Source organism: Leguminivora glycinivorella, chromosome 8 (assembly GCF_023078275.1).
Source record: "Leguminivora glycinivorella isolate SPB_JAAS2020 chromosome 8, LegGlyc_1.1, whole genome shotgun sequence".
NCBI classification, from domain to species: domain Eukaryota; kingdom Metazoa; phylum Arthropoda; class Insecta; order Lepidoptera; family Tortricidae; genus Leguminivora; species Leguminivora glycinivorella.
This window is the reverse complement of record NC_062978.1, coordinates 4,535,362-4,557,594: the sequence shown is the minus strand read 5'-3', so window position 1 is coordinate 4,557,594 and position 22,233 is coordinate 4,535,362. Positions and strand designations below refer to the sequence as shown.

At 42.3% G+C, this 22,233-nt stretch overlaps 1 protein-coding gene across 1 annotated transcript in view; it reads left to right on the top strand.

The window, feature by feature from the left end:
- Positions 1-22,233, top strand: part of LOC125228662 — a 47,113-nt gene that overhangs the window by 8,510 nt on the left and 16,370 nt on the right. Inside the window, 17 exon segments of the mRNA XM_048133317.1 lie at positions 905-1,011; positions 1,563-1,739; positions 2,629-2,778; positions 5,209-5,745; positions 6,885-7,037; positions 7,974-8,069; positions 8,382-8,515; positions 8,638-8,713; positions 10,648-10,764; positions 12,990-13,092; positions 14,253-14,342; positions 14,852-14,948; positions 15,522-15,682; positions 17,371-17,549; positions 19,669-19,776; positions 19,917-20,008; positions 20,499-20,577. Coding sequence (XP_047989274.1) covers positions 905-1,011; positions 1,563-1,739; positions 2,629-2,778; positions 5,209-5,745; positions 6,885-7,037; positions 7,974-8,069; positions 8,382-8,515; positions 8,638-8,713; positions 10,648-10,764; positions 12,990-13,092; positions 14,253-14,342; positions 14,852-14,948; positions 15,522-15,682; positions 17,371-17,549; positions 19,669-19,776; positions 19,917-20,008; positions 20,499-20,577 — 2,456 coding nt within the window.

Sequence of the window (22,233 nt, the reverse complement as noted above, 5' to 3'; positions counted from 1 at the left end):
CCTTGTATGGCCCATCTAATATTTTTTGAACTTTTAACTTTATTTAAATTTGTTAAATAAGTACATTGGGATGATTTTATTATTTTGGACAAAGCACAAAAGAAATGCTACTTTGGTTTATGAATGTTTAGGATATGTTCAGTATATTGTTTTTATATTAGCACAAGCTTTTGCCCGCGGCTTCGCTCGCGTTAGAAAGAGACAAAAAGCATTTATAATATTAGTATGGTAATGCGTGATTCAAGCCCTGTGCACCAAGTACCCCAACAGCGGGTAACAAATAATGTTAAGATGATCTCCTTGCTCGCGCATCATGCTTGCTTGGTCAACAAAAGTCCAAGTCAAGACATAGAATAAAATAAAAATAAAAAAAATAAAAAAGCCTTTTATTCTAACTGCATTATTAAATTTTTTTTACAATAAATTTTATTTAATTATGCTGGTGCACTAGACCCTTTTTGGGTGAAGGCCTCCTCCATCGAGTCAAGACATACTTTGTCTAAAATTCTCAGTTTCTACCAATGCATAAAATTCTCAGTTTTTTGCATAACTAATAATTGTGGCAGGTCAGCACTTTCTCATACACTAACTGTGCATTTTTAACCGAAGGCCTTAGCTTTTATCAAGAAGTACAAAAATAGTAGAATATAATAGAATAAACATTTTAAATTCGTTAACACAGGCAAGACAAAATACACATAATAACAACAAGACAGAAAGTAATGAAGTGCCACAAAATGGCCTCATCTCAGCGTGTTGCTGGTGACTTCCACCGCTGACCTTCCGCTTCACATCATTGCCTTTAACAAACTTTATTATGTCCCAGCAGTAGCAAACAAGTATGGACCACCCTATAATCAATCATTGAGGAAATTCACAAGTTGAAATGCCCCATTTTTTGTAGGTTTAGTCCCTCACTCCAATCATGCGAATCATGCCCCTGCAGCAGTCATGATTGTCAACCCCACCACACCGAATGCGGTCACTGCGAACATGTCTCAACCCTTTAATGTGAGTATTAACAGCTATTGATTGTCTATGTATGACTTTTCATTGTCAAATCATCATCTTCTCAAGTCCATATTTCATGTAGGGCAAGTGAAGGCAAGAAACAGATTTTAGCCCATTTTTCGTGTATTGTATCTATGGCTATATGTAAAAATAAGCGGAGCCTTTATCACATTGAAGTCTTATGTGTATTGAAAATTGTGGAGTGTTAAGTGTTAGGCACTGGTCCCACCGCGAGCTAGTAAGCTATGAGCTATCGGCTATAAAAACGAACAAAAGATAGTCGCTCCCGTGCAAATAAAAGAGACACGACGATGTTTATAGTTACTCGCCCAGCGGTGAGCTATCCGTGTCTCTTTTATTCGCACGGGAGTGCTTATCTTTTGTTCGTTTTTATAGCCGATAGCTCATAGTTACTAGCTCGCGGTGGGACCAGTGCCTTAACCAGTCACTTAGAGAAATATCTCGAGATTTGAAAACTGGGCTTTTCAGTCATTTAAGGAAAAACAAGCTAGAAACGATACATTTGTAAATTAATTCTTCGCACTTCACAGGCGCCTAATCAAAACAGAAAGAACTTGACAAACAACTTGAACCCAGCGAGAAATTTGGACGGAAACCATTCCAGTCACAACAACGCGTCGTCCAGAACTGGCACTAAGACCGTCAACCTCATGAACAACATGTATGACCCGCAGTCCAGCATGAACAACGTCAATGAGAATAACCATGTAAGTATCATTCGAACCGTAGTGTATTATTTAACTAGCTTTTGCCCGCGGCTTCGCTCGCGTTAACACATTCGCTACCAAGAACCCGACTGTCGGGTACACCGCTCGTAGAAGCGTAGCCGATTACATGGGTTTCCCCGTATGTAGCGAAAATGTCGTAGCGCCGCGTAGAGCCCGGTTTCGAAAGTGTTAAATTCGAAAATTGCGGAATGCTCCAAACACTCGTGTCTTAACTCTCTCTCTCTCTAGCTTGCGGCTGTCGCGAGTTATTAACACTCGTTGACAAAATCTCCCTTACCTCCCTTGTTGCACAATATACTATTAAACGTTATTGAATGTGTAATGAAGGGTTCCAAATTCAAAAGAGGAGGTTAAAATGTAAATAATACAAATGAGAAAAAAACGACAGATTTAAGTGCGTTTTCAAATTAACCATTGCAGGCGCACCTTGGATTTTTTCCATTGAAATCTTTCCGACATACGATATCGGATCGGACAACGTGAAAACGGACTAACGGCTCAGAAATTGGTCTAAGCGCGTTCGGCGACATACGTCGATATCCCATCGCTGATCGCTCCAATGATAACCGCTGTAGCGCTTAGAAAACGGACTGAGCCGTAAGGGCCATTTGCATCAACCACATTTGACAGACACATCATCGTCACGCAGCAGACGTCTGTGGAACTTCCCATACAATAAATTTAACGAACGCTTTAACTCACAGTTACCGCCTGTCAAAAACGCGAACAGTCAACCTGTCATATCTCACTCATACAAGTATATTACGCGTTCACCTACACGAGCTTAGACTGTGTGCTAGGAACGCGCCTTTTTCATATATTTGATCGCTAGTGTCCAAGGTGTGCCCTTACTCTCACTTAATTTCAGGCCCACAGAGAGTCCGCCCGCGCGCTAGGCGAGGCCATAGTGGCGGCGTGCCCAGACACGGCGGCCGTGGAGCGGCGGCTCGGACAGATCCGCGAGTACATCCGCGTCACGTCCTCGCTCGTGGACACCATGAGGAACTCGGAGGATGAGGTGAGTGGGGGGGTGGGATGTGGGCTAACTGTGGCGTGTGGCTGGGCGGGGTTGACAAGTGAGGACGGATAAAGAATGTCTTAATGGTGCTTTCAATAAAAACGTCAAAATAATGTAAAATTGATAGTTTTAGTCGGTGAAATACTACACTTTCCTTTATCCAATAGATTTATTTAATTCAAGTTTCAGTTAGAGCATCTTATTATCTTGATTTTTATAAGACTGGATTTTTGAAAACTAACTCACTAAATTAATTATGAATTTGTCTCTAATGCACGTTTAGAAAAACTCGAGTATAGATCTGAATTAGTCGATCTTATTTGTAAAATTTGGACAAATTTGAATAATAAAACAGGTAAATTTATAATTCGTATAGCCTGTACTACAATCTTCTCAGACTACTTTTTTATTATAAGGTTTTGAAAAAGAGTAAACGAGGCTAATAAGACGAATTCAATTTTTTTCAGAAATTACCTAAAATTAAGTGACAATTTATTTGAAAATCTACATCACATAGAAGTAATTTTTGTAATTAATTAATCTGCAACGTTTACTTAAATTGGCGTTATGCCTTAATGATTAAAAATTGCTATTATTTATTTTTGGCAATTTTTTGAAAACGAGCTTTCACCGGTACAATTATTACCACTTTTGGACATTTTCTCATATTTTGTTAGACCAAGTAGAAAAAGTCCTATAATGTGATATATATTTGTAAACTACTCGCAAAGCCCTTTTAATTTGATACCACACACGGTATGATCAAGCGATCGGTTGCGATTTCACTGTTTTTCACACGAAAGCCCTCTTAAACGTCTCCCCAAACATATCGACGCGGAATCGGCTTTCGACAACCAAAAATCGCTGGTTAGTATGAACATGCGTACAGTCAACCAATTGGAACCCTAGGCCACTCTACAACCATGTCAAAATGACAAGCAGTAAGAGATTTCTTACAATCTGATTTATAATGTCACTATGACATATGTAGTTCTACAGTGACCTAGGGTTCCATTGGTTGACTGTACGGCTGCGTGCAGCGACGACGACTTGTAAGCATTTGACCACTATTATATTATTCGTGCTTTATGTCTGTTTCTTTCAGTATTTAACGAAATTTAAACAAACTACAATACAATACAGATGTAGTGCGAAAAGTGTCATGCTGATCAGTCTGTACAAGATGTACTGATATTGACTGAACTAGCATGACAATACGAACGTTTCCGAAGGAAACCCTTTTCGTACTACATTTGTACAGCTTTTTTTCAATTTAATTAGAAATGTGTCAACTTACAGAAGTTTTACTGAGACGTGTTAATTAGTAAACGTAAGAACGAAGCTACTGTAATCGTGCTATTCTGTTAAAAAAAAACCGGCCAAGAGCGTGTCGGGCCACGCTCAGTGTAGGGTTCCGTAGTTTTCCGTATTTTTCTCAAAAACTACTGAACCTATCAAGTTCAAAATAATTTTCCTAGAAAGTCTTTATAAAGTTCTACTTTTGTGATTTTTTTTCATATTTTTTAAACATATGGTTCAAAAGTTAGAGGGGGGGGGGGGCGCACTTCTTTTTCCTTTAGGAGCGATTATTTCCGAAAATATTAATATTATCAAAAAACTATTTTAGTAAACCCTTATTAATTTTTAAATACCTATCCAACAATATATCACACGTTGGGGTTGGAATGAAAAAAAATATCAGCCCCCACTTTACATATAGGGGGGGTACCCTAATAAAACATTTTTTTCCATTTTTTGTTTTTGCACTTTGTTGGCGTGATCGATATACATATTGGTACCAAATTTCAGCTTTCTAGTGCTAACGGTTACTGAGATTATCCGCGGACGGACGGACGGACGGACGGACGGACGGACAGACAGACATGGCGAAACTATAAGGGTTCCTAGTTGACTACGGAACCCTAAAAATGTATCGTGAATATTTTATTAATCAACTGTAGTCAATGTAATATTTGAAATTACTTCACTGTAGTAAAACGTAAAATAAGACGGAAGTCAGCGATTAGAGGGTAAATACACCGTTGAAGAAACAGACCTAGGCAGTTTTCTATGTAGTTAGTTAACTGACTGGAAAATGGCAAAATTCCCTGTTTACATTTTATTTAACTACCTAGTAAGACAGACTATAGTATATCGTCCTTACTTTAGTAGCTTGTCGCCCCGCTACACGCTTGCAATTAACGCCCCGGCCACGACATTGGTCTAAGCGCGACAGCGGTGAGCGGCGGCCATACATTGAAGCGAGACACAGCGATGGGACTTTTCATTCGCACGTATGGCTGCCGCTCATCGCTGTCGCGCTTAGACCAATGTCGTGGCCGGGCCGTAATACCATATACGCGTAGAATTATCGCTACATTAGTAATTAAAACACATAGACCGATTTATTTTACCAAATTTTTAATTTAGGCTTTTATTGAGCATACGAAAGAAGAATATGACGAACTGGTTGAGATGGTAATGAAACTGAAAGAGAGTGAGACGAAACTGGAGAAAGTATTAAATGAAGAGCCGGATAACGTGGAGGTGCCTGCCGAGGAAGCTGACGTTTCGGCTGCGGCCGCGGGCGACGCTGTTGACACAGAAGTTGTCTCTGAAGTTAAAGAGGATGAGACTGTTCCTAAACAAGATGAATGTACCACGCTGAAGAAAGTCACAAATCTAGAGAATGAACAGTTGAACAAAAGTTTACAAAGTGTAATAAAAAATTCGAATGAACATCTAATATCGTCGAGCGAACAAAGCGAAACTACACCAGACCTAGAAGAAATAAATGTTGTTCCAGAAGACACAGTGGAAATCAAAGAGATTGAGACCGTTCCGTGCGAGGAAATAACACACGATCATCACTTGAATGAGGTGTTACGTAAAAACATTATTTCGTGCGTAGAAAAAGTAGCGATCATAGAAGAGATGAAAAACAAAAACTGCAGTAACACTGACCAGGTTACTGTTGTTGCTTGTACAAGTGTGTTTGTCACGAACTCCGTAGCATGTGGATGTACAACTCAAACCAGAAAATAACCATCTCTATCTCTTAATAATATACCCATGTTTGATATAAACATTATACATTTTTTCCTTTTTATTGTGGAACGTACCATGTGACAATTCGGAAAATTGTAGACGCTGATGTCAATCGCATTGAAACAGTCAACAGTGAACACTGGACTCGAAGCCACATCCTTGTGTTACCAATACCGGCAGTTGACCTTCTGTCAATACTTCGGTGGCAAACAAGCATACGGTCCGCCTGGTGGAAAGCGGTCTGCGCGTTGCCAACCCATTAGAAACTTGTACACTCCCTTTTGCTGTGTCAAGTACACAGCAAAAAGGAGTGTACAAGTTCCAAGGAGGGTTCGGGTTGCTGACGACTCAAAGGGCAATAGACGGAACAAATTAGTTCCGTAGGTCCTTCCGTCATCAGCACACCGCACCCTCTTTGAGCTCTGGCAGCCTTACTCACCGGCAGGACCACAACAATATGAGTAGGGTCTAGTGCTATTTGGCTGCGGTTTTCTGTAAGGCGGAGGTACTTCCCCAGTCTAGATTCGAGCGAGATGATATCCGCTGTGCTGTGCCCTACCACACAAAGCGGAATATCATTCGCTATGCCCTACCTCCTATTAATATTATAGTTTTAGTTGATTACTCACTGTTGATTTTTTCAATGCAAATTAACATCTGCATTTACAATTCATGCTCAATTTCTATTCTTTTCATAATCTTAATCACCAAACACCATTTGTGACTGTCAACCGTGTGAAAGGTTTTGCTTCCTAGCATAGAATCTAACGGTTTTCAATAGCTTTAGTTAGCCCTTCTAACAAAGCTTACTTAGTTTTTTACATAGGGTGAATCAACTTTTTTTATCGTTGTCATGGTTATGCTCGGTTACTCTATATTTAATACCTTGACTGTACTTTTTACATTTTTCTCGTAGTTTTATGCCAGTACTTCAATGGGCGTGATATTTTTGTTAGCTGTGGCCGCTGAACTAACGGTACTTAATAACAAGATATAGTTGATTCACCCACCTGAAATACCTATATACATGTTTTAAATGTTTTTTTAATGTTCGTCAGGACGTGGTGGTTCGTCCGGTGTCAGTTCAGAGTAACGGGTCGGCGTACAGCGAGAACGAACTGTGGCAGAATGAGATTAAAAACAAAATGGAGCTGTCTCAACGCCGGTTGACCGCTTTGAAGCAACAGCAGAAGAGGCTTATCAAGTACCAGGTTAATATATTATGTTTTTTTTTAATAGCCCGTTTATGTGTCCCACTGCTGGGCCAAGGCCTCTCCCTGTGATTTCCACAGCTCCCGTTGGTGTGCTATTTCTGGCCAATTAATCATGAAAGTATCAAGGTCGTCCCGCCATCTCCGTCTGGGCCTGTTATTATAAATTATGTTTTAAACATGTAAAATCGGGTAACTCACGTAAAATTATCGAAGATCGCTCGACATGTTTCGCTCCGTAACGAGGAGCATTTTCATTGAGCACGCGCGATGCCGGTGGTATCCCGACGCTGACTGCGAGCAGCAGCTAACTGCGAAGTTAACATGTCGAGCGATCTTCAACAATTTTACGTGAGTTACTCGATTTTACATGTTTAATATGTCAGTGTCTCACTGTAGTTTTATGAATAAAATACCTATTATGTTTCTTTTTTTAATTTATTAGGAGATTTCTACTTTTTTTTTTACATCCAATTTGCATTTTAAATTTGGAAATTTTTATGCTGTCCACTCTAAATCTCAAGCTTTTTTGATCATAATGAGAGAGAAAATGTCCTGTATTTTTTTTTTTCGGTTTTGTTATGACCCTGTTATGTGTTGAAGACGTGACCAAACGGATAAAAAGTAGACTTATTGATTTGGATATAGACCGTGATCACCTTTTAGATTTTTATTGAGGTCCCGATATTTTGTCGCAGTTGCATGCATTATGACGGTCACGAAATCACGGTCTATGTCTTTGCCAATATAAGTCTAATGAAACTAACCGTGAATTATTTAAAAATCTTAAAAAAAAAAGGCAAAAATGGACCTCATAGACAACATTTCCTCAATAAAATTAAACTATTTTCATAGAAGTCTTCTTATGACGTTAATACTCAAGCTTGCATATTCGAAACTGCTTTTTCTTTACGTATCGTTTCATTTCTGTCGCAGGAGGAAGCCAAGCAACAACTTGAGGAAATTAACCGAGAACGACAGTCCCAAGAGGGTCTGCCTTCCACTTCTCATGACAATTTTGGTGGCATGCAGGTAGTTATCTAGCATATACTTTAAGTGTAACTGAGAAATGACCCTGAATATGCAACAGGAGGCACCAGTCATGATTCTTGATCGATCGATAAAAACTAAGCCGGGTCCACACAGCGAGGCACGTCCCGAGGCAATGTGCTCACGCGACGTTCGTCCAATATAGCGTGCCTCGCCCGGAGCAAGATGCTTAGCCGAGCAAAACGCGCGCACTGCCTCGGCTGAGGCACATCTACATCGTTCGTTGCGTTAGCAAATTGCCTCGAGACGCGCCTCGCTCTGTCTGGACCCGGCTAATGCTAAACTTTTTTTTAGAATCACCCAATGAACGGCAACTACAATCGCATGTACGCTGCGAACCAGATCGGAGTCGCCACGACACTTCCGCACTCGAACGAGAACGTCGCCAGCCGCGCCAACAGCGAGCACGGACTCAACCAGGACGATCGGTTCTCGCACCGCGACGCCAATATAGCGAGCAGCGAGGTCAGTGACATGACACATAGGCTCAACACAGGAACCAGATCGGAGTCGCCACGACACTTCCGCACTCGAACGAGAACGTCGCCAGCCGTGCCAACAGCGAGTACGGACTCAACCAGGACGATCGGTTCTCGCACCGCGACGCGAACATAGCGAGCAGCGAGGTCAGTGACATGACACACAACAGTCATCTCGCACGAGCCAGCGAGCACGGACTCAACCAGGACGATCGGTTCTGCACCGCGACGCCAATATAGCGTGCAGCGAGGTCAGTGACATGACACACCACAGTCATCTCGCACGAGACAGCGAGCACGGACTCAACCAGGACGATCGGTTCCGCACCGCGACGCCAATATAGCGTGCAGCACAGAACTAAATTTAGATAGAAGAAACAAGTTCATCTATTTGTATAGGGGCCGAGCGTGTCAAATTGTGTACTGAAGTTGTTTCTTGCCTGTAATTTTAAATATGTCTCAGGCTCTTGATTGTTCATAATTTTTGTGTTGTTGCAATTGAATATCACGTAACGAGGCATTTTTTATGTTGTGATTGACTTCAACTTACAAACATTGACGCCCGAAAGCTGCAAGCTGCGATTAAAGACGGACAACTCAGTGGATTTCACTGAGTTCATTTGACACGCTAAGTAGATACGTTTGCTTGATCTATGGTATATATGACATCTGTGGCGTGCAGCGAGGTCAGTGACATGACACACCACAGTCATCTCGCACGAGACAGCGAGCACGGATTCAACCAAGACGACCGGTTCTTGCACCGCGACGCGAATACATAGCAGCGAGGTCAATAACATGAGACAGCATAGCCAACTCGCACTACCTGATCCAACCAACTCGCGAGGTTCTCTCAAGATGTAAGAGGCAGTTATCACACGGGCCAAGTACTCGCGAGACTTCAATAACAAATGAATAACGAATGGAATGCGCTCTCACCCAGAATAAAGGTTCCCAGATAAATACGACCTCGGTCTCTTTAAAGCAAGAGTGAATATTGTCCCGGATTTGTAAGTTCATATTTTTGACACATTTGTTTTGAAGTATGTTGCGATGTGGCTAAGACGCATCGTTTGCCAAATCTAACGATTAATTTCGAATTGGTTGAATCGATTAGGCCTTATGTACAAGGAGGCGCTTAAACAAATATACGATTTCTATCAACTTACTGAAATGTCATTTGAATCGAAATGACAGACTGCCACAGCACTAGTTTAAAAATAAAAATGAATGATAAATGTCATAATAAGTAAATCCTGCGTGATAAATTAATATCGTAAAATACTCACTAACGAATATCCGCAAAAATGTAACATCTGCTAGATTATGTTTAAAGTAAGCGAAATATTGTTTTTAAGTACTTGATTTTTTTAAATATTATTACAGGATTTTATTTAAAATTTCATTAGGTTGCGCGAGTTTACGTATTGTGGACGCTGTCATGTGTCAAAAAGAGGTTCTTAAAAATCTGGGACTATAGGCTATTACTGAATCGGCGAGCTCCATCTTAGACTCTGTCTTCACTATCCATCAGGCGGTTTAGCACAACTTGCGTTGTCACGCGCGAGTCCATACATCATGCGCGACTTCAAGTATGGACTCGCGGGCGAGAGCGCAAGTTGTGCTAGACCGCCAGGTGTGACTAGGGTCAATCGCTGATCAGCCTACAATAAAAAAAAAACTTTTCACTTCAGATGATGCTTCTTGCCCGGTAGTGCGCAAAGTGGTTCATTTCTTGTCTGGTCGAAACTTCAGAGGGCCATCTGTTCTGAAAAACGTTGTACGATACACGTTCGAAAAGGGAATTTGTAACTCGTGTCGATTTACCATAGTCCCTTCGGTCGTGTTTTAATTTATCGACGCTCCATTTTCCCGCACTTGTGTGTACTATTTATACTATATATTATTTTTAACCCCCGACGCAAAAACGACGGGGTTTTATAAGTTTGACGTGTATGTCTGTCTGTCTGTCTTGTCTGAAAGCTGAGTTAGTCGGGAGTGTTCTTAGCCATCGTCATGAAAATCGGTCTAATATGTCGTGGTCGGGGGTTTTTTCAAAATTTTAAGCTTTTGGTTGTCAGGAGGCGGCTGGCGGCGCGCACAGCGACGTGGAAGACTCGCTGCTGACGGAGCGCGGGCGCGCGCTGCAGGCCAAGCTGCGCGAGCTGCAGCTCAAGAAACAGCACATGGAGAACCTCGTATGTATCCGGCGGCGGAATATGACACCACCTCCTAGCCTAGTCAGCCTAGTCATAGTAGTCTATGACTAGGCTGACTGGATGGATGGACTGGATGTAAAGGAGACTCGCTGCTGACGGAGCGCGGGCGCGCGCTGCAGGCCAAGCTGCGCGAGCTGCAGCTCAAGAAACAGCACATGGAGAACCTCGTATGTATCCGGCGGCGGAATATGACACCACCTCCTAGCCTAGTCAGCCTAGTCATAGTAGTCTATGACTAGGCTGACTAATGGATGGACTGGATGTAAAGGAGACTCGCTGCTGACGGAGCGCGGGCGCGCGCTGCAGGCCAAGCTGCGCGAGCTGCAGCTCAAGAAACAGCACATGGAGAACCTCGTATGTATCCGGCGGCGGAATATGACACCACCTCCTAGCCTAGTCAGCCTAGTCATAGACTAATGTAAAGGAGACTCGCTGCTGACGGAGCGCGGGCGCGCGCTGCAGGCCAAGAAACAGCACATGGAGAACCTCGTATGTATCCGGCGGCGGAATATGACACCACCTCCTAGCCTAGTCAGCCTAGTCATAGTAGTCTATGACTAGGCTGACTGGATGGATGGACTGGATGTAAAGGAGACTCGCTGCTGACGGAGCGCGGGCGCGCGCTGCAGGCCAAGAAACAGCACATGGAGAACCTCGTATGTATCCGGCGGCGGAATATGACACCACCTCCTAGCCTAGTCAGCCTAGTCATAGTAGTCTATGACTAGGCTGACTGGATGGATGGACTGGATGTAAAGGAGACTCGCTGCTGACGGAGCGCGGGCGCGCGCTGCAGGCCAAGCTGCGCGAGCTGCAGCTCAAGAAACAGCACATGGAGAACCTCGTATGTATCCGGCGGCGGAATATGACACCACCTCCTAGCCTAGTCAGTCTAGTCATAGACTAATGTAAAGGAGACTCGCTGCTGACGGAGCGCGGGCGCGCGCTGCAGGCCAAGAAACAGCACATGGAGAACCTCGTATGTATCCGGCGGAACATGATTGTGTACGGTCAACCAATTTGAATCCTAGGCCACTTAACCCTCTCTTATTGACACCGTGCTTTATTTGCCATAAATGTCACTTTGATTTTACTATGAAAAGGTTCTACCGTGGCCTAGAACTTCAAATTGAATACTGTAAACAAACCTTGGTTTATAACGTGTTTATTCCATTTAACACTTCTGGAACATGTGTTTTTTCATTTCTTTACACGGTGCGATAACTCGCAAAATAAGTAAAAGTAGAAATTGAATTTTATTACAGTACATGTTGTTAATAAGCAATTACAATTATCAAGACAAAAATAAGCAGTACTCTAATAACAGTATTAATAATAGTATTATTGCATTCCGCTATTTGCTGTGCTGAATTGCTTAGTGTGCTGAATTTTATGTAGGCTCAAATCCGCAATGTACCTAAAATAGCATGAGAGTTTGCGCACCGTCTAAGGCACTGGTCCCACCGCGAGCTAGTAAGCTATGAGCTATCGGCTATAAAAACGAACAAAAGATAAGCAGTCCCGTGTAAATAAAAGATACACGGCGATTTTTATAGTTACTCGCCCAGCGATAAAAGCTATATATAATATATATATATATATATATATATATATATATATATAATATATATAGCTTTTGCCAGCCTGCCTTTTAAGCTTCGCTCGAAAAAGACAAAATGACAAAAGAAAAAAAATTAGAAAGAGACAAAATGTTGCCTATCATCATCAGTAGCTGTCACTCTTCATCCCTTCAACTATCTCCACTTAAAAAATAACGTCAATTCGTCGTTTCGTTTTGCCGTCAAAGACGGACAAACAAACAGACACACACACTTTCCCATTTATAATATTAGTATGGATACAAATACATAGAAAACATTCATGACTCAGGAACAATCTGTGCTCATCACACAAATAAATGTCCTTACCAGGATTCGAACCCGGGACCGCATATGTGTCGCTTAACTTCAAACCTGGGTAAATCCATTCTGCTTTAAGGTTGAAAATATAAAAAATATAATATGATCTGAAAGATAATCAACCTTATGGCAGAATGGATTTACCCAGTTTTGAAGTTAAGCGACACATACAATATATAAGATTAAGAACCTAATCAGCTAACTTAGCTGGGACTCGCCTAACCCTCGTTTGACTAACCAAACTAGAGGTAACATGATAACCGTATGTTCCCCCTACATGTCCAGGTGTCAGAGTTCCAGAAGCTTCAAATGGCGACGCACCTCGGATCCAACAACACTTATTCCAGTTCTGGAGAAGACAGCGCTGATGATGAGCCGACACGCAAATGTAAGTACCATTTACTTTTGCCTCCATAATGTAAAGACTGGCCTTACGGGCACCAATAATGGTTCTAGCAGTATCAGTGACACAGTGGCGAATGCGAGCCAAGCGTAGATTTTTTTTATACTACGTCGGTGGCAAACAAGCATACGGTCCGCCTGATAGAAAGCGGTCACCCTAACCTATGGGCGCCTGCAACTCAAGAAGTGTCACATGCGCGTCGCGAACCCATTAGAAACTTATACACTCCCTTTTGCGTTAAAGGAGTGTACAAGCTTTAAAGGAGGGTTCGGTTGCCGACGACTCAAAGGACAATAGACGGAACAAATTAGTTCCGTAGGTCCTTCCGTCACTAGCACACCGCACCCTCGTTGAGCTCTGGTAGCTTTACTCACCGGCAACACAAGGGTCTAGTGCTATTTGGCTGCGGTATTCTGTAAGGCGGAGGTACTTCCCCAGTTGGGTTCTGCTCTAGATTCGAGCGAGATGATATCCGCTGTGCTGTGCCCTACCAGGCTACCACACAAAGCGGAATATCATTCTATATGCCCTACCTCCTGCAAAGATTTCTAGATTCTAGCAGAATCTGCGAACATCCCGCGCGTGATGCGAACTCATCAACCAATCACGTTTTGACGTAGTGTTTATCACTTCTCACTTTGTAGTCTGTTTGTACGTCTGTTCGTCTGTCACGGCGTTTTATCTCGGGAACGGGAGTTGAAATTAAAACCATATTTTTTCACTTCAAACTCTCGCGTGTTCCACTTACAGAAGTTAGCAGCGAAGCTTTTCCTTTCTGACTGAGGTTGAGTAAAATACATGAGTATATGACGACCGGTCTGGCTCAGTCGGTAGTGACACTGCCTGCTAAGCCGCGGTCCTGGGTTCGAATCCCGGTAAGGGCATTTATTTGTCTGATGAGCACAGATATTTATTCCTGCGTCATGGATGTTTTCTATGTATATAAATATGCATTTATCTATCTAAATATGTATATCGTTGCTTAGCACCCATAGTACAAGCTTTGCTTAGTTTGGGGCTAAGTTGATCTGTGTAAGGTGTCCCCAATATTTATTTATTTATTTATTTATATGCCCTGTAATAGTCTCTCTTACTCATACTTCCTGGGTCATCCTTTGCTAATGCAAATATTCTCTATGTTACAGGTAACAACTCGGGAGGGAATATTAAAAACGAAGACCCTTTCAAACTTATGGAAATCAAAGCTATTAAAACAGCATTACAGAAAACTAAAGGTAAGATTTATTAAAATCATTTTGATATAAATTTACGTATGTAATGGACTCTCGTGAACGTCAGCTGCCGCTCCGTAAGCCAATCAATTAATTAATTAATGGCATTATATTTCGAATAAAACTTCACAGATTGATAGTTTAGATTCTGTTGTGAATAAAAAATCGTCAAATAAGAATAATAAAAAATCTGTTCAAATTACATGCTATTGTGATATTGATGAATTTATTAAGGTAATAAAACTTAAATTACAAATAAATAATATGCTAACTCTAAAATAAAAAAAATTAAATCAAAAACTATTCTGAAATTAAAATACATCAAAATAGGGCGGCATTGTGCCAAAGATTCTAGCAGCAATTGTGATATTTGGGAATAAATATCGACAACTGGTTGTATCACGGTAGAAATACTTTCAGCTGGATACATGAACAATATGAACATTTAGAGGGAACACATGTCAAACTGAAGACTAGTCACAATATTATACTAATTTATAATGTGTTTTCAGATCTAATGCGCTCGGTGGAAAACTACGAATCGGACCATTTGTCCGGCGCGCACGACGACTCCTTCCAGATGCCTAGTCACTCTAATTTAAATGACAAGTGAGTAAAACTATAGAATGTAATAAATACCTGTCAATTACTGCTGAAGGTATTTTAGATCTTGACATATATTATTTTTGTGGTTGTGTATTATCAAACGTAGCCTCTTTTCTAAAAGTTTTCCGGGCATTTTGACCGTCTTTTAACTTCTTTACTAACTAAGCCGATTTGCACCGATTTTAACTGAAAAAAATGGTATTTGTCATATTTTATCAGCATAAACAACATAAAACTCTAATTTAAATCATATTCCAGCAAATATCAAATTCAAGACAATAGGCTAGTTTCCTACACCTAAAATATTTTTTTTATGCAGTGCACGAAATAAAGCACCACATAATTAGAAGAAAAATATGGACCGTAGTTATGTTTAAAAATAATTTATATTTAATAAGTCAAAGAGAAAGAAATAAAGTAAATGAATTGACCGTGACGTCACTCCTCAGTATTTCATAGTAATTCCATATTAGCAAATCGATTTGACAGTTCTTAAAAAGTAGCTGATTTGACTAGTAGGAAACTAGCCTATTCAATCACAATACAATTTTCAAAAACTTGTAATTTTCCTAACAGCAAATCAGAAGGCGGCGGCAGCATCGGCGGTTGGTCGAACGACGGCAGCGTGTGTCGCGTGCGCAACTCCCTGCCGCAGCGGCACAAGTTCACCAACGAGCAACACGTGCAGCACCACCTGCAGCAGCAGATGCAGCAGCAGCACGTGCCGCAGCAGATGAGTAAGAGAACTAGTACAGCAGGAGGCAGTATCGCTGGTCGGCGGCGGCGTGTGCCGCGTGCGCAACTCCCTGCCGCAGCGGCACAAGTTCACCAACGAGCAACACCTGCAGCAGCAGATGCAGCAGCAGCACGTGCCGCAGCAGATGAGTAAGAGAACCAGTACAGCAGCAGGCAGTATCGCTGGTCGGCGGCGGCGAGTGTCGCGTGCGCAACTCCCTGCCGCAGCACAAGTTCACCAACGAGCAACACCTGCAGCAGCAGATGCAGCAGCAGCACGTGCCGCAGCAGATGAGTAAGAGAACCAGTACAGCAGGAGGCAGTATCGCTGGTCGGCGGCGGCGAGTGTCGCGTGCGCAACTCCCTGCCGCAGCACAAGTTCACCAACGAGCAACACCTGCAGCAGCAGCACGTGGCGCAGCAGATGAGTAAGAGAACTAGTACAGCAGGAGGCAGTATCGCTGGTCGGCGGCGGCGAGTGTCGCGTGCGCAACTCCCTGCCGCAGCGGCACAAGTTCACCAACGAGCAACACCTGCAGCAGCAGCACGTGGCGCAGCAGATGAGTAAGAGAACTAGTACAGCAGGAGGCAGTATCGCTGGTCGGCGGCGGCGTGTGCCGCGTGCGCAACTCCCTGCCGCAGCGGCACAAGTTCACCAACGAGCAACACCTGCAGCAGCAGCACGTGGCGCAGCAGATGAGTAAGAGAACTAGTACAGCAGGAGGCAGTATCGCTGGTCGGCGGCGGCGTGTGCCGCGTGCGCAACTCCCTGCCGCAGCGGCACAAGTTCACCAACGAGCACCACCTGCAGCAGCAGCACGTGCCGCAGCAGATGAGTAAGAGAACTAGTACAGCAGGAGGCAGTATCGCTGGTCGGCGGCGGCGTGTGTCGCGTGCGCAACTCCCTGCCGCAGCGGCACAAGTTCACCAACGAGCAACACCTGCAGCAGCAGATGAGTAAGAGAACTAGTACAGCAGGAGGCAGTATCGCTGGTCGGCGGCGGTGAGTGCCGCGTGCGCAACTCCCTGCCGCAGCGGCACAAGTTCACCAATGAGCAACACCTGCAGCAGCAGCACGTGCCGCAGCAGATGATAAGTGTAAGACCTGAGGCTGGTTTTAGTGTCACGCGGACCGACCGCGCGGAGCGATCCGCGCTGGACTAATATATGTTAACTTCAGAGAGCGTTTTAGAGTGGCGCGGACGACAACATCACCTTCTTACAAATTGGTCGCGCTGATCGCTCCGCGCGGACGGTCCGCTTAACACTAAAACCCGCCTAAGAGAACGCTCAAGCCGTGCGGCGTCCATGTTAAACATGCAAGACTGTAGCGGCCTTTGAGAACGCTTCTCTAATCACTTATGAACCCGAACCCGCTGAACGGTCCGCTTAAGTATTACATTAAGATAGACTTAAACTAGCAGCACTTCGGGAAACAGCAGCGGCAGCAGTTAACCAAGCTTAATCAGAAAACTTCAGTTTCATTATTACTTACTAAAACGGGACATAGTCGTGTAAAACGGTCGTTTCGTTTCTAAGACAGTTGTATCCCCTAACCTCGGAGAAAACTGGCTAAAGCGTGTTTTGAAACTACCCGCTTTAGGTTTTTATATCTTCCAACACTAAAATTCTTCGTCATTAGTACGTACCTCACTTTCTATAGTACATGCAATTTTTTTCATTTTTACAGGCCACGAGTCGAATATAGCGTCTCTGCAAGAGTTAGCCCAAGAGCTTCGCATGGAGACAGAGAAGATAGTCGGCGAGCGAGCGCGCATCAAGGACATGCTGTCCAATAAGGGTAAGTTTTTATTTGTGTACATTTTCTCTTTAATATTAGGCAAAAGTTTTAACGTTGCGAGGTCACGGGTTCGAAACCCGGCTCGTTACAATGAGGTTTTCGGAACTTTTTTGTGCGAAATGTCATTTGATATTTGCCAGTCACTTTTCGGTGAAGGTGAAGGAACACAGTCCCAGAACCGGGACATTTGTTGTAAAATTATGAATAAAACATAAAATGGAAGTCGTCGATAAGTTTTGCTACCTTAGGTCGACCGTATCCAACAATCTTTCACTTGATGCAGAGATTGTTGGATACGTATTGGCCAAAAATCTCATTATTTTTTATGGTGTCACAAACATCTCATTATTTTTTATTATTATTAAGAGCCTGCGATGTCCCACTGCTGGGCAAGGGGCTCCCCCCGCTTTTTCCATTCCTCCCGATTTTGTGCAGTCCTCGGCCATTCTTTCAAAAAGGAGTCTAACTCGTTCCGCCATCGCATACGTGGTCTGCCGGGTCCCCGTTTTGACCTGGGCTGCCACTCTGTGGTAATCTTGGCCCATAGCTCGTTCGGCATTCGGCAGAGACATGGCCGGCCCAGTCCCACTTCAGCTTTCCCGCTTTCTGAACTACGTCGATTATTTCTGTTTTGGAGCGCAGCGTGGTGTCCCATGTCCATGAGTTTTCGCTCAAGTGACAGTGGCAAATCGCCTTTCATGAGATGTTTCATGGACCAATAGCTTCTCCAGGCGTTTTCAGTCCGTCTTTCGACTTCTTTCTCTTGTCGCGCCTGGAAAAAAAGTAGTTGGCAAAAGTAGATGTAAGCCTGGACATATGCAGCCGATTCTCCGTTTATTTCAATCCTACATGCGGTGCTATTACTTATTGGTCATGAACTTGGTCTTCGACATGTTCATCTGAAGTCCGACCTCGAGGCTTGCATCGCTGAGGTCTTGAAGCATTGATCGTAGTTCGGAGGCAGCTGAGGAGAACAGAACAATGTCGTCGGCAAATCGAAGATTAGCCTTCTATTCCCGACGATAAGGCCCCGATGTCCCCAACTCGGCATAAGCTGGAAGACTTGTTAAAGTGTGCTGGTAAACAGTTTTCGCGATAACGGATCTCCTTGCTCGACTCCTTTAAAAAAAAATTAAGGACCTGAGGACTGTAGTTTTATGGCGGCTGTACTATTTTGATAAACGGTGGTTATGAGTTGAATGTAACTGGGATCTATATCTTGATTGCGTAATGCTGTGAAAATGGAATTGTGATAAAACTGTCGAAAGCTTTAGAGTAATCGACAAATGCGATGTAAACTGGGATTTTATATTCTTGGCATTTTTCGATAATTTGATTAAGGGCTTGCTAAGAAATATCTTGTACAGATGGGAGACAAGACCGATAGGACGGTAGTTTCCTATATCAGACTTGTCTCCCTTCTTATGAAGCAGAATGATGTTATAGTTGCACATTTTTTGTGGAAAAGTTTGAGTGGTTATTATAGTATTAAACAGTTTTGTGATATACGGGATCAAAGTATGTTCTCCTACTTTCAGTGCTTCGGTGGTGATTCCATCCTCGCCAGGGCTTTTCCCGTACTTCATTTTTTGAAGAGCCATATGTACTTTGTGTTCCGTAACTGGCGGGATAGCTTAGAAGCTTTCTTCTAAATCAGGCACAGGCTGTGGGTGTGTGGGAGATTCGGAGTAAAGGGTTTTGTAGAATTTGGTGACTATTGTTAGAATTTTATTCCGGTCGCCTATTAGGACCAAAATTATAGTATACCAGACTGCGTTCTAAGCATACTTTCAAAAACCTGGACGACATGTGCAAGAAATCATTACAGACCTCAACTAATTCTTACATTAGCAAAGTTAGTTTGGTTTACCCTCTAAGACGCCGAGGTGCCGATCATAGCCGATGAATACCGAGCGGGACGAGTCTAACGCGTTTGAAATTACATATTTATATTACATTTGTACAGCATTAAATGGATATTCCGTCGTTTACGTTCAAATTTTTGAAGTGATTAAATGCGTTTTATTTTGTAAATAGTTTGTAATCTTTGTCCATTTTTCAGTACCGAAAAGTACCGAAGAACCGGGATTTTATAACATCAGTCCCGGTACCCAAAGAGTTCAAAAATCCCGGGATTTCCCGGTACTTTTGGTACCGGGAATTCCCGGGAGCATTCCCTAAACACAGACAAGCAGCGCTTGGGAGCTGGCCGGGCCCGCCGAGCGGCGCCAGGTGCAGCTGCGAGCGCTGCTGGCCGACAAACAACGCGAGCTGGACAAGCTGCTCAACAAGGAGGTAGGCTGTACAGCGAGAGCTGGACAAGCAGCGCTTGGGAGCTCGAACCCTCTGGGGCCCCCACCCCACCCCTCTGGGGCCTGGGCATTTACCACGTGAAATTATTCAACTTTGTAAATCATTCTTACCTTGTTTTGCAGAAAGTCCTATGTGGAAATGCAGAAGCTCAAAAAATGAAGGCTGACTCGTGTACCGGCTCCATCATTACCGGTATCAACCAGTCCTACAATAGGTAAGATTTGATTGTCTAGATTAGGGCACATAGACAAAAGCCCAAACATTCACGATTAGCGGGGTTCACACTGGCCGCACGCCTCGCGACGCGTTTGCCTCGCCCGAGCAAATTAGCTGGCAAGATGGCGGTCCTCGGTTAGCTGTTCAAAGTAGTTCTGCGCGAAAGCACATATCTATTGCTGTGAATCGTGAATAATTTACTTTTCTTTCTAATCCTTATACAAAGGCGTGCGGTTTGTGTGGACCTGTGTGACCTCTTATCCACTGAGCCATCCATGAACATTGTAAGAGTACGGAACATATCGAAGTCAATATTTCCGTTTTTTTTATCTTCGACGTCAAAAGAGGGTAGTCCTAAGTTTGACGTAAATATCTGTATGTTTTTCACACCGTAGCTCTCATCTGACTTTTTTACACGAAAGCTAGTTTGATTAATCCTTTAATTTAGTAATTTTAAACAAGTATTATAAATAATTATACTATTTCAGTGAACAAGAAGAGCCTGATTCGCGGTCGGAGCAGATACTATTGGACTCTCAAAACTCCAGAGATACCGACAACTTTAGGGTATGTGACATAGATAGAATTTTCGTTGAATTATTTATGTATTGGTCTTTATCATCCAATGGCGTTGTAGCATTATACAGTATGTAAACTAACGAAAACCATTTACTGTAACCCGTAAATGTCCAGGTGATACTGAGAAACTTTTACTATGGGACCAACACCCAAAACGCGAAATAAAAATTTACTCTCCCATAGGAAATACTTACTATAAAATAAAACTACCTATGAAACTGTCAGAAGATATTTTCGTGATTTCGGGGTTGATCCCATAGTAAAAGTTTCTCAGTATCACCTGGACATTTACGGGTTACAGTAAATGGTTTTCGTTAGTTTACATACTGTATAACAAGGCGTGAAACGTCAAAACTATTTATGAACTAGCTCATGCCCGCGGCTTTGCTCGTGTTAGAAAGAGACAAAAACTAGCCTATGTCACTCTCCATCCCTTGCAACTATCTCGTCTTAAAAAAAACACGACAATTCGTCGCTCCGTTTTCCAAAGACGGACAAACAAACAGACACACACACTTTCCCATTTATAATGTTAGTAAGGATACCATATCCTTAAAGAGCGTAGCCGTGTTTGCATAGAAAATTGGCCCTTTCGCCAAATGTTCACTGTAATTTTTTTTTAAAGAGCTCTCATGACAAATATTATTTACTGTAAGTTTGAGGTTTCTATCTTTTTTATTTTCTGAGATATGATTTTTTTATTAATTTACATAATATCCATTTTTTTCAACATTGGCTAATGCGATTCACTTGAACTTTTGGGACAATAATATACATGTAATGACTCACATGTTCTAGCAATAATATTTAATAGTGCCGAAAAAAATCTTGGCTTAAAGTAGGAAACAAAACTTCAGTATTTTTTTTCTCGCTTTTTAGAAAAGCGACACCTACAGTTCTTTGTCAAGTAATTGCTTATATAAAGGCCTGCAACATATATTTTTTTCAAAATAATCCAGTAGGTACTTCATACTAGAAAATGGAATAATAAAGGATACTACCCATACCGCAAACGAGCTACACAGTAAATAGGTGAATTTTAGTCGCAAACCTCTTTATTATTAACAATATTGGTACTGGAAGATTGCATTCATAAGGGTATTACGACTAAAATTCACCTATTTACTGTGTAGCTCGTTTGCGGTATGGGTAGTATCCTTTATTATTCCATTTTCTAGTATGAAGTACCTACTGGATTATTTTGAAAAAAATATATGTTGCAGGCCTTTATATAAGCAATTACTTGACAAAGAACTGTAGGTGTCGCTTTTCTAAAAAGCGAGAAAAAAATACTGAAGTTTTGTTTCCTACTTTAAGCCAAGATTTTTTTCGGCACTATTAAATATTATTGCTAGAACATGTGAGTCATTACATGTATATTATTGTCCCAAAAGTTCAAGTGAATCGCATTAGCCAATGTTGAAAAAAATGGATATTATGTAAATTAATAAAAAAATCATATCTCAGAAAATAAAAAAGATAGAAACCTCAAACTTACAGTAAATAATACTTGTCATGAGAGCTATTTAAAAAAAAATTACAGTGAACATTTGGCGAAAGGGCCGATTTTCTATGCAAACACGGCTACGCTCTTTGGATTTTTTGGGTCTAAGTTCTAAATGCCAAAAAGGGCCCAACGGTCTG